Source organism: Saimiri boliviensis, chromosome 1 (assembly GCF_048565385.1).
Source record: "Saimiri boliviensis isolate mSaiBol1 chromosome 1, mSaiBol1.pri, whole genome shotgun sequence".
Taxonomy (NCBI): domain Eukaryota; kingdom Metazoa; phylum Chordata; class Mammalia; order Primates; family Cebidae; genus Saimiri; species Saimiri boliviensis.
Window position 1 is genome coordinate 233,629,363 of NC_133449.1, and position 14,009 is coordinate 233,643,371.

At 36.0% G+C, this 14,009-nt stretch overlaps 1 protein-coding gene across 3 annotated transcripts in view; it reads right to left on the reverse strand.

Moving 5' to 3' along the window:
• POLK (DNA polymerase kappa) overlaps nucleotides 1-14,009 on the reverse strand; it is a 96,626-nt gene that overhangs the window by 26,640 nt on the left and 55,977 nt on the right. For 2 of the 3 annotated variants that reach the window (XM_003920842.3, XM_074384649.1), the window contains exons 4-5: nucleotides 3,522-3,674; nucleotides 25-156 (exon numbers count right to left, since the gene is read on the reverse strand). In XM_003920842.3, coding sequence (XP_003920891.1) covers nucleotides 25-156; nucleotides 3,522-3,674 — 285 coding nt within the window. Of the gene's footprint in view, nucleotides 1-24; nucleotides 157-3,521; nucleotides 3,675-5,161; nucleotides 5,397-14,009 lie in introns of those variants that run through there. The other variant, XM_074384654.1, reaches the window with a different exon arrangement.

Consider the following 14,009-nt stretch of genomic DNA (forward strand, 5'->3'; position numbering starts at 1 on the left):
AGTAGGGGTGAGACATTAACTTACCTCTTTACTCACAGCTCGGTATTTGTCAAAGTTTGGGGGCACTATTATAAGATGTGGGCAGAGTCTCTTAGCAATAAATCCTGGCATAGCTGCACGAACACCAAACCTCCTTGCACAGTAATTTGAAGTAGTCTGAAAGAGAATTCACCACATGGAAAAAATATATACAAACCTAAATGAGCATATATTGATCAATGCATTCATAAGACATATTAATATGTGCATTTTCAATTCAAGGACATTTCATTTATAGGCCACTGTTTTAACCTGTTTTCACTTATTCTGTCATGGTATTTTGATACCATGACCCTCTTTCATTACTATCCCTATATTTATAATGTGATACCAGGTATATGCAAGACGGTGCTAATAAAAATATTTTCTTATATTTCCAGTAACTAAACTTCATTGATTTTAAGGCCTACTTGCAATAGAATAAATATCAAAGTTTGGATGGTAGTGAGTTACATTACATGAAAGTAATAGTATAGTAAATAGTAAAGAATAGTCATAAAATAATAGTGTAGTACAAATAGTATAGATGTTACATTATACAAAGTAATAGTATAGCGTAACAGTATACTTTTGGAATTTGCTGTATTTGGGATTTTGGAAATTTTTCATCTAGAACAAAAATATAAGGTCTACTATGTGGTCAGCCGAATTAAGTCTCCAAAATGAAGTGATTGAAGCTTAAAGTAAGTTTAGAAATTAAGGTTTTTTTCCTTAAGGTTTAATTATCTTTTTTGCTGAAAACATTCTGACTAGGAGATAGAACTACAAAAGTATGAGAGTAAAAAGGAGAATATTATTTATTAAATCCTGTTGATGACGACATCTGACAAAAGTCTATGTGAATGTGGTAGACCACAATACTATTTATAAAATGAATTCTATCACAAATTGAATCCTTATTTGGAATCTCAAGTGAAATTTCAAAAAATGCAAAACAGAACCAAATGAAGGAATTGTTTCAGAATAATATCAATTTTCCAATAATGATTTTCAAATGGCAATTAAAACATCTTGATAGTACTCAAAACTATACTAATCCTTGGTCAGTGTTCTGGAACAGAAAATGCAGATAGTGCTGGAAACAAAACCAGTGCTTAAGTAAATAAGTTTAATAGAATTGATATAAAAGCTAGATCTATGGTAGAGGAGAAACAAACTTTTAAATAAGAGTTTCTCTAACTTTTAGATGTGTGGTATATTGTAGATCACAGCCATAGTGCTTTATAGTTACTCTTTTCAAAACGGGTTCTAGTTCCTCATGCCACATGACTTGTCCTGTGACTTGGTTAGATGAAAATAATGTGAGGGTCGTGACACTGAGTTCTGAAACCTAGGCTTTTGCTTTTTGTAATCCAGCAACTACTGTAAATATTTTGGGGTAGATTAATAAACGATGAGGCAACAATGGAGAAAGTTCTAAGGCTGGAATCCATTCCAGTCTCCTCAGTCCCAGTGCCAGACCTGTGAATGATGCCATCTTGGATTTTTTAGCGTCAGTTAAATTGCCCTAGCCAATTCCAGATACAGTAGAGTTGAGCCATCACCATTGCACTCTGCTCAAATTACAGAATCATGAGCAAATAAATTTTGACTGTCCACTAAATACTGTTATGCAGCAATAGATCACTGCTACAGGGTCTCAGTTGCAACTCTCAGTGCCAAGTTAGAACATTTCAAAAATCTATCAAATTCACCAAAAAAGAATTTTACCTGTAGGAATAAGGTTTAACAGGACAAAAAATTATGCTCATTAGAAGGGAAACCAATTTGTTCAACATACAAAAGGGGTAATCTTTGTTTAACTATAACAAATAGTAATTTTGAATTTTGAAACAATAACTGATTTTTAGGAGGACAGAAATTGTAGGAAAGGAAATATTTTGTAGATTTCAAAAGCAGTTGGTTTAGCTTTAACATGCCTACAGCAAGTTTGAATGTATATATATACATACATAAGCATACATAAATTTAGTGTTATATTTTAATAAAATTAAATATATTTTTTCAAATATTTATTGATGATTTATAGGAAAGGGGAGTTTCCTTTCAAAAAACAGTGTTTTGGAATCAGAGTTATCAGTTGGCTGCATACTCATAGAGGCAGACATAAAAAACAGATTATAGTTTTATAATAAAATCATAACTCAGTAAGAATTAGTTTTATAGCTATCTAAGGCATGGGAAGGAGTTAGGAACAGGGAAAAAGTCTTCTTGTTTATCTAATACTTTTTAAATACCAAAACCCATCTATTCCAGTTGCTACTTTTAATTCCCAACACATTTTCAGCCACACAGAGCTATCCTGGTCATTTTTACCTTCTAAGGTTAGAGTGGTAAAAAGGAAGAGCAATATAGTAATCAGAAAAGCAAAGGTTCCAAGTCATGGGAAAAACAATTTAATTGCATTCTAAATGTACTATATTAACAAAATATGTTATTCCAGAACTGGGATTGGTAAACCTTTTCTTTTCTGTGTAAGTCCAAATAGTAATCATTTTAGGCTTTGCAGATCATTGAATTATTGAACTCTGCTCTTTTAGTGCAACAACAGTAATAAATAAATGGGTGTGACTTTGTTCCAATAAAAAACTGGGTTTGGCCTGTAGACCACTTTGAAAATCTTTATTAATACTTTAGAATATAATTTTTTTCTTCTTCTTCAACTCTCTTTCACTAGAATGGTTACTTAAGGAAAAATTTAATTTGCCTTGTAAATTATTAGGTTTGTAACTTTGGGCAAGTAATTAAACATCTTTGAGTTTTTCTTTTTTCTCAAATGGAAATAAAAACTAGTACCTTAAAGCAGCAATTCCTAACCTTTTTGGAACCAAAGAATGGTTTCGTGAAAGACAATTTTTCCATGAACTGGTAGGGATGATGGTTTTGAGATGATTCAAGCATGTTACATTTATTGTGCACTTTATTTCTATTATAATTACACTATAATATATAATGAAATAATTATCCAACTCACCATAATGTAGAATCAATGGGAGCCCTGAGCTTGTTTTCCTGCAACTAGACGATCCCATCTGGGAGTGATGGCAGACAGTGACAGATCATCAGGCATTAGATTCTCTTAAGGAGGAGGCAACCTGGATCTTCCCATGTGCAGTTCACAACAGGGTTTGTGCTCCTATGAGAGTCTAATGCTGTCACTTATCTGACAGGAAGCGGAGCTCAGGGAGTAATGCAAGTGATGGGAAGTGGTTATAAATACAGATGAAGCTTCGTTCGCATGCCTGACGCTCACCTACTGTGTGAGGCCCAGTACCTAACAGGCCACAGACCAATACCAGTCTGTGAACTGGGGGCTGGACCCTTGCCTTAAAGTATGTTAAAAGGATTCAGTAATTCAGTCATGTATAGGGCACCCAGAAAAATACTCAGCAAACTGGTAGACCTCAATAAAGAATTCCCCTTTCATAAACCAGTAAACTTAAGAATATGTTACAGAATTTCCTTTTTGTTTTTGATCTTACCAGCATACTCATTGATCCTACAGCAATGGGTTTATCCTTCAGTTCTGGATTGTCCCTCATTTCTACAGCTGCATAGAAAGCATCCATGTCAATGTGCACTATGGTATTGTTCAAATTTCGGCTCTGTTCTAATTCCACTGCAAATCTGTCAACCTTAATTTTTTTAAAAAGTTAACACATATTTAGACAACATAATATTGAAACACCATTAATCATAACAGTAATCTTAATTTAGTAAGTATTCATCTATCAGTCTCTGTCCACTCACCCATCTATCCATCCATTCATTCATCCACCCACCTACTTATTTAGGGGGTGTACATTTTGTTGTTCAAGGGTGTTTATGAGTTTATATCTTATTACTGTTTATGAGTGTTTATATATATATTTTACTTTTTTAAAATTAAAATTGGTAATTGCTTTTATTTTCGTAGAGACAGCCTGTCCTCAAATATCATTCCCTATCAACCCTTTCATCTCTCCAAACCGTCAGGCACACGACAGAAACTTAATATTTAATGAATGACTGAATGAGCTAATCCAACTGTTTTTATCAAATGATTCTACTGCTTTATAAATTTGGAGTTCAACTCACTGCAATTAAAAGCTTCAATGTAGGTAAGATTGCCATTTGATTCATAATATTTATGTCTTAAAAGAGCAACCAAGGAAATATACAACAAAAAACTATACTTCTTTGGCATATGATGCTTATGTTGAACAGTAAGGAACAACTGAAAATACTGAAGCATAATGTAAACATTCCCTCTGCAGAACTGCTTTTATAATGTTAAAATTTGATGTTAATCTATACATGTAAAATTTAAAACCCAAGCTGCAATTTATTCTTCATGAACTTTTATATGTCAAACATGATAGTGAAGAATTTTAACCTTTAAAGAATTTTAGTTTCTTCAGAGAAAAAGAGTTAGATTTACAATAAGAAAGAAATGAAAGGGGACAGAAATAAACAAAGGAAGCAAGTAAGAAAAGTGAGTATGTAGCTGACATACTCATTTCTAACTTCCATTTTTGTGGCCAGCCTCCACTATCAAGGCAAGAAAGGCTAAATACTCACTTTTCCAGCTTACCCTGCAGCCAGAGGTGGCTGTGTAACAGCTGTGATCTACGCAACATATAAGGAAGTTACCAAGATCATTAAAGTAAAATCATAAGAGAAGAAATCTATTAAATGAGCTGGAAAACATAGAGAACATAGAGCAGTGCCAGGTACACAGTACAAGTTCAATAAATGCATCTATTATTTAAAGGATCAATGGATAGCTGTATAATAAAACATCAAAAACAGAGAAAACCAGCCAGCAATGAGCAAGTGGGGTGATCTATAGAATGAAAATAACTTCTGTCATGTGGAGTTCCCTCTAGCAAATTTTCTCAAAAGTGGAGAGCTACAGAAGTATATGTGGCTTTTTCCCTCATGCTGGACTCCAACTTTGCCTCTACTATGCAGAATTTTTTTATGTCCCTCCTTCTTAGTGTTATTGTGACACTAACTGCCCACTAGTCGCAGGTCAAAACTGTAACTCCTTTTTTAGAGGCAATTACCCTGACTCATGTTTGTCTCCAAAAAGCACAGTGAAATCTGCAGAAGGCCTCCCCTTGTTTAGGATACAGCTCACCGAATGACCTGGGTTGCTCTATGCCTTCCTCAGGCTGTTCCTCTGTCTGGAATGCCTTTCTGAGCTCTGTCACAAGCTTTCAAGGATCAGCTGAAATATCTCTTGGTACCCAACAGAATCTCTGTCCTCTGTGCCATGGAATTTAATGTTCCTTGTTTTCCTGCTCTTGCATGGCAGTTATTGTATTAGATATTAAATTGTGAGTTCCTTCAGGAGAAAAACCTTATTTGACTTCAAATTATTTTCTCACAAGAGAAATAGCGAGGGGAGACTAGAAGAAAAAGAATAAAATGTATAGTAGTATATTAAAGGTAGTTTAAAAACAGAAAGCAGTAATAGTAGAAAAATCTTGAAGAAATCTAACTTCTTACAGTAAAATCCTACACCTAATACATGGAACTTTTAAATACTGCTACAATGTAACATGCTAATTAAAACCTACTTATTTTAGTACCTCAATTCTAAACCAGAGAATAGCATCATGACCAGATATAAACAAATTATGGAGACTAATAAAAGCAAATGTAAGCTAAAAGCTACTCTACCTTAATCCAGAAAATATACCTAAGATATAAGAGTCAAGTGAGGATAAGGAAGTGGCATCTAAGATGCTTAGATGTGGAATCATCTAGAAAAGAAAAAGATAATAGACAAATGGGAAAAAATTCTCCTCAGACTAATATGTTAATGTAACTATAATGTCTTCAGCAAGCTATTCTCTTTTTTTGTGCTTAAAGCAAGCATAGCTGCCAAAAGGAAACCTCCCCACTGTATGACTCATACATTCCACTTTCCTTTACTATCTCTCATTAGTCATCCTTCTCTGAACTCTTCTCTTTCTACATCAACCAGATGCATGTCACTATTGCTTTTAAAAGTTTCTTCAACGGAAATCCCCATTCATATTGTCCTCTCTTAATTCCAGTTTCCAATAACTTTCAAGTTCTGATCTGAGTCAACATGCACATTGTTCCTTTTGCTACTGTTCAAAACTGGTATGTGCCACACTGGTTAAGAATAAGGGCTTTGTTGATTCCTGGGGAAGATGGCCGAACAGTAACTGCTCCTGTCTGCAGCTCCCAGAGAGATCAACACAGAAAGTGGGTGATTTCTGCACTTCCAACAAAGGTAACTAGCTCATCTCAATGGGACTGGTTAGACAGTGGGTGTAGCCCACAGAGGGTGAGGAGAAGCACGGTGGAGTGTCTCCTCACATGGGAAGCCCAAGGAGTCAGGAACTCCTTCCCCTAGCCAAGGGAAGCCATGAGGGACTGTGCCACGAGTGAGGGATGGTGCTATCCGGCCCAGATACTAGCTTTTATCACTATCATCGCAATACGCAGACCAGGAGATTCCCTCAGGTGCCAATACCATTAGGTATTGGCACCTGAGGGAATTGGCTGAATTGAAACCCTGTGTTTCAAGTACAAAACAGGGCAGCCATTTGGGCAGACACCAAGCTAGCTGCAGAGTTTTTTTTTTTTTTTGTACCCTAGTGGCACCTGGTATGCCAGCAAGATAGAACCATTCACTCTACTGGAAAGGGGGCTGAAGCCAGGTAGCCAAGTGGTCTAGTTCAGCAGAACCCACCCCCAGGAGCCCAGAAAGCTAAGATTCACTGGCTTGAAATTCTCGCTGCCAGCACAGCAGTCTGAAGTCGACCTGGGATGCTCAAGCTTGGCACGGAGAGGGGTGCCCACCATTACTGAGGCTTGAGCAGAAGGGTTTTCCCTTCACAGTGTAAACAAAGCTGCAGGCAAATATAAAGAACAACACAAAGATATTCCTAGAGAAGAGCAACCCCAAGACATATAATCATCAGATTCACCAAGGATGAAATGAAGGAAAAGTTAAGGTCAGCCAGAGAGAAATACTGGGTTACCCACAAAGGGAAGTCCATCAAAATACATCAGATCTCTCTGCAGAAACCCTACAAGCTAGAAAAGAGTGGTGGCCAACATTCAACATTCCTAAAGAAAAGAATTTTCAACCCAGAATTTCATATCCAGCCAAACTAAGCTTCATAAGCAAAGGAGAAATAAAATCCTTTACAGACAAGCAAATGCTGAGAGATTCTGTCACTACCAGGCCTACCTTACAAGAGCTCCTGAAGGAAGCACTAAATATGGAAAGGAAAAATCAGTATCAACCACTGTAAAAAACATACCAAATTGTAAATATCATCAACACTATGAAGACATCGCATAAATTAATGGGCAAAATAACCTGCTAGCATCATGACAGGATCAAATTCACATATAACAATGCTAACCTTAAAGGGAAATGGGCCAAATGCCCCAATTAAAAGACACAAACTGGCAAACTGGATGAAGAGTTAAGACGCATTGGTGTGCTGTATTCAGGAGACCCATCGCATATGTAAAGACACATAGGCTCAACATACAGGGATGGAGGAAGATTTGTCAAGCGAAGGGAAAAAAAAAAAGAAAAGCAGAGGTTGCAATCCTAGTCTTGATAAAACAGACTTCAAACCAACAAAGAACAAAAAAGACAAAGGGCATTATATAATGGTAAAAGGATCAATGCAACAAGAAGAGCTAACTATCCTAAATATATATGCACCCAACACAGGAGCACTCAGATTCACAAAGCAAGTTCTTAGAGACCTACAAAGAGACTTAGACTCTCACACAATAATAGTGGGAGACTTTAATACCCCACTGTCAACATTAGGGACAGTAAATTAACAAGGATATTCAGGACTTGAACTCAGCTGTGGACTAAGTGGACTTAATAGACATCTATAGAACTCTCCACCCCAAATCAACAGAATATACATATTCTCTGCACCACACAGCACTTGTTTTAAAACTCAATACATAATTGAAAATAAAATATGCCTCAGCAAATGCAAAAGAAAGAAAATCCTAACAGTCTCTTACACCACAGTGCAATCAAATTGGAACTCAGGATTAAGAAACTCACTCAAAACTGCACAAATACCTGAAAACTGAACAACCTGCTCTGAATGACTCCTGGATAAATAACAAAATCAAGGCAGAAATAAACAAGTTATTTGAAACCAGTGAGAACAAAGACACAATGTACCAGAATCGCTGGGACACAGCTAAAGCAGTGTTAAGGGGGAAATTTATAGCACTAAATGCCCACAGGAGACAGCAGGAAAGACCTAAAACAGACATCATAACAGCACAATTAAAAGAACTAAAGAAGCAAGGGCAAACAAATACAAAAGCTAGCAGAAGACAAGAAATAAATAGTATCAGAGCAGAACTGAAGGAGACAGAGACACAAAAAAACCCTTCAAAAAAATCAATGAATTCAGGAGCTGGTTTTTTAAAAAGATTAACAAAACAGACTGCTAGACAGACTAATAAAGAAGAAAAGAGAAGAATCAAATAGATGCAATAAAAAATGATAAGAGAGATACCACCTCTGATCCCACAGATATACAAAATACCATCAGAGAATACTTCAAACACCTCTATGCAAATAAATAAAAAATCTAGAAGAAATGGATAAATTCCTGGACACATACATTCTCCCAAGACTAAACCAGGAAGAAGTCAAATCACTGAATAGACCAAAAACAAGTTCTGAAATTGAGGCAGTAATTAATAGCCTAACAACCAAAAAAGCCCAGGACCAGAAAGATTCACAGTCGAATTCTACCAGAGGTACAAATTCCTTCTAAAACTATTCCAAACAATAGAAAAAGAGGAACTTCTCCCTTACTCATTTCATAAGACCAGCATCATCCTGATATCAAAACCTGTCAGAGACATAACAAAAAAAAGAAAATCTCAGGCCAAGGAACATCAATGCGAAAATCCTCAATAAAATACTGGCAAACCAATCCAGCAGCATATTAAAAAGTTTATCCACCATGATCAAGGTGACATCATCCCTGGGATGCAAGGCTGGTTCAACATATGCAAATCAATAAACGTAACCCATCACATAAACAGAACCAATGACAAAAACCACATGATTATCTCAATAGATGCAGAAAAGGCCTTCAATAAAATTCAACACCCCTTCATGCTACAAACATTCAATAAACTAGGTATTGATGAAACGTATCTCAAAATAATAAGAGCTATTTATGACAGACCCACAGCCAGTATAATACTGAATGGGCAAAAGCTGGAAGCATTCCCTTTGAAAACTGGTGCAAGACAAGGATGCTCTCTCTCACCACTCCTATTCAACGTAGTACTGGAAGTTCTGGCCAAGGCAATCAGGGAAGAGAAAGAAATAAAGGGTATTCAAATAGGAAAAGAGGAAGTCAAATGATCTCTAGTTGCAGATAACATGACTGCAAATTTAGAAAACCCCAGCATCTCAGCTCCAAAACTCCTTAAGGTGTTAAGCAACTTCAGCAAAGTTTCACAATACAAAATCAGTGTGCAAAAATCACAAGCTTTCCTATACACCAATAAGACAAAGAGCCAAATCATGACAGAAATCCCATTCACAATTGCTACAGAGAATAAAATACCTAGGAATACAACTTACAAGGGAAGCAAAGGGTCTCTTCAAGGAGAAATACAAACTACTGATTAAGAAAATAAGAGAGGACACAAACAAATAGAAAAACATTCCATGCCTATTCATAGGAAGAACCAATGTCATGAAAATGGCCATACTGCCCAAAGTAATTTACAGATTCAATGCTATTCCCATCAAGCTACCACTGACTTTCTTCACAGAACTAGAAAACCCTACTTTAAATTTCATATGAAACCACAAAAGAGCCTGTATAGCCAAGACAATCCTAAGCAAAAAGAACAAGGCTGGTGGCATCACATTACCTGACTTCAAACTAAACTGCAAGGCTACAGTCACCAAAAGAGCAAGGCACCGGTACCAAAACAGATACATAGACCAATGAAACAGAACAGAGCCCTCAGATCCACAACCACACATCTACAACCATGTGATCTTTGACAAACCTGACAAAAACAAGCAATGGGGAAAGGATTCCCTATTTAATAAATGGTTTTGGGAAAACTGGCTAGCCATATGCAGAAAACTGAAACTGGACCCCTGCCTTACACCTTATACAAAAACAAACAAACAACAAATATATGAAAAAACAACACATCATCACTGGTCATTAGAGAAATGCAAATCAAAACCACAATGAGAGACCATCTCATGACAGGTAGAATGGTGATCATTAAAAAGTGAGGAAACAACAGATGCTAGAGAGTATGTGGAGAAATAGGAATGCTTCTACGCTGTTGGTGGTAAATTAGTTCAACCATTGTTGAAGACAGTGTGATGATTCCTCAAGGATCTAGAATCAGAAATACCATTTGATCCCACAATCCCATTACTGCGTATATAGCCAAAGGATTATAAATGATTCTACTATAAAAAGGCATGCACTATTTTATTGTTTATTGCAGCACTAGTCACAATATCAAAGACTTTGAACCAACCCAAATGCCCATTAATGAGAGACTAGATAAAGAAAACGTGGCACATACACACCATGGAATACCATGCTGCCATAAAAAAGAATGAGGTCGTGTCCTTTGCAGGGACACAGATGAAGCTTGAAACCATCATTTTCAGCATACTAACACAGGAACAGAAAACCCAACACTGCATGTTCTCACTCATAAGTGGGAGGTGAAAATGAGAACATATGGGCACAGAGAGGGGAACATCACACACTGGGGCCTGTTAGGGTCTGGAGAACAAAAGGAGGGATAGCATTAAGAGAAGTACCTAATGTATATGATGGGTTGATGGGTGCAGCAGACCACCATGGCACATGTATACCTATGTAACAAACCTGTACTTTCTGTACATGTATCCCAGAACTTAAAGTATAATAATAAAAAAAATTTTTAAAGAAATCAATCAAAAGAATTAAGGACTTTGGTTTGGGTCCTAGTAGTGCAACTCATTAGTTACAGCGCAGGGAGCAATTTAACCCCTTTTATGCTTACTTTCCTTATTTGTAAAGTGGTACCAAACCAACCTCAACAGGGTATTGAAAGAATTAAAAGAGACACTCATAAAATGCGCCTATCTAGGGATACAATAAGGGTTTAATGATATTATCTGTAATTATAAAAGTAGAAGTGACATTTATTGAGCATATTATATCTGTCATATAATATGCTAAGGGCTTCCTATGTTAACTCATTTACTGGTCAAAATAATTCTGAGATCATAATTATTGTTCCCATTGTATAGATGAAGCTAAAGGTAAATAAGAGTAAGTAATTTGCCCTAAATCACAGAGCTAGTAAATGTTAGCACTAAACACTGAAACCAGGTTACTCTGAAGTCTGTTTTTGATTATGTTATAATACTTCCCTGTAATAGATTTTTAAAAGTCTGTAATGTTGAAATACACTCAAATGAAACCGTAATAGTATATTTTCTATCCATATTATATCTTATTTTCTTTAAAAATCCCCCATTTCTATTACATTGAGGAGATTATTTCAGAAATAACTTTTGGTTTGTTTTCTTAACTTAGTATTTTACCAAGACTACTGAATAAATCTGAGTTAATAAAATCAATTGTTGCCCAGGCCCAGTGGCTCATGCCTCTAATCCCTTTGGAAAGCTGAATTGGAAGGGTAGCTTAAGGCCAGGAGTCAGGCAACGTAGTGAGATCCTGTCTCTACAAAAAAAATTTTTTTAATTAACTGGGTGTGGAGGTGTGTACCCATGGTCCCATCTACTTGGGAAGCCAAGGCAGGATTGTTTGAGCCCATTAGTTGGAGATTGCAGTAAGCCATAATAGCATCACTGAACTCCAGCCTCAGTGGCAGAGAGAGACCTTATCTCTCTCTAAAACAAACAAACAAACAAAAAACAAAAAACAAAAAAACCAAAATCAATAAATTGCTAAAATGGTCAAAATGCACTGATTTTCTGTATAGCTGTCATGTAACAGAACATGAACATTTGGCTACTCAATTTATGAACCCATGTTATTGTATGACAATTTGTCAGTTACAAAAATGATGGTGCCTTTAAGAAGTCCAATGGGAGTGGGAAAGGGTGGAGTATACTTAGAGAGGTTTTCAGCACCCTGGGAGTTCATGCCTGCAGAAGTTGCTTACCTCAGCTCAGCTAGCAAATAGTTCATACTATCATATCACACATAATAAAATCGAGTACTTGGAAATTTTAAGACTCTAAAATAGAAACACATTTCCTATGAAAACAAGTTCTCTCAGACCTTCTTGACTCTTAAACTTCCTCAATCCTCTCCCATTTATACAACTTCTTTTGGAGGAAGCTCAACACATGAAACACTCCAACAATCAACATAAAACACATTTCCTGCCATTCCTGTTGCAAAAGATGCCAGAGAGCCTCTGAAGAAATAGTCAACCAAAACTGGAACGAAATCTTAAATTCTACTACACAGTGAAAGATACTTTTTATTCCTTCAGATTATTAGTATATTTAGGGATATGAGCTTTAAAAATAGTATGAATAGCTAACAGTTGTTGGCATCACTCACATACTGTATCATTAAAACTGTTAAATATATTTGTAGGTTATAGATCAATAAAACAAAAATGTCCAGAAAGTACATTACTTAAGGATTAATATCAATTTAAAAATAATATGATTGTGGCTAGAACTGATTTTTTTAAAACCTTGATAAAATAATGCCTAAGTTTATTTGAAAGAAACATGCATGAGAAAAACAAAACAATATTTTTAAAGAGTTATGAGAGAGAATATTAAACTATATTCCTACTGTTCAACAACTAAACTGTATGGTACTGATACAGGAAAAGACTGAATTAATTAGAAGAGAGAGTCCAGAAATAAATCAAAGAACAACGAGAATCTTTTCATTTGGAAGTGCCTCATTTCGACTCAATGAAGAAAGGATTTGTGATTCAATAAATGGAGTTGGGACAAGTGAATCACCATTTAGGGAAAATAATACTAATATATGGTAAGAAAAATATCACACCATTTAAGAAAAACATACTTCACACCTTACAGCAAAACAAATTCCAAATTGACTAAAGACTTCAGTATGCCAAGAGCTATAAAAATACTAAAAAAAAGACATAGGCATGGTTGTAAGGAATACTTTTCCAAGTACCGTACCAAAAAAATAAAAATAAAAACCATTATAATATTGTTTCTGTAACCAATAAGCGATAATAATTAGTCATAAGATATAAGATTAATATAAAAAAGTCAACCACTTTCCTATATACCATCAATGAACAGGTAAAATTTAAAATTTAAAACACATCACAGGCCGAACATGGTGGCTCATGCCTGTAATCCCAGCACTTTGGAAGGCTGAGGTGGGTGCATCACTTGAGTTCAGGAGTTCAAGACTAGTCTGGCCAACATAGTGAAACTGTGTCTCTACTAAAAATATAAAGACTAGTTGGGTTTGGTGGTGGGCACCTGTATTCCCAGCTACTCAGGAGGTGGAGGCACGAGAATCTCTTGCAGTGAGCCGAGATCATGCCACTGCACTGCAGCCTGGGTAACAGAGGGAGACTGTCTCAAAAACCAAACCAAACCAAAAAAACACATTACAATTTACATTAGAACCTCCAAAAATGAAATACTTAGGTACAAATATAACAAAATATATACAAGATCAACATGAGGAAAACTACAAAAGTCTGAAGAAAGCAAGCAAAGAAGAACTAACTACAGTCTCTGGCCTATGATAGTTCAACTTAAGATTTTTCAACTTTATGAAGGGTTTATCTGGATATAACCCCACGTAAGTCAGGGAGCATCTAGACTTATGATGGGGTTTGACTTACAATTTTTCAACTTTATAAAGGGTTTATCCCAATGTAACTCCACTGTAAGTCAAGGAGCATCTTTAAATGGAGAGATT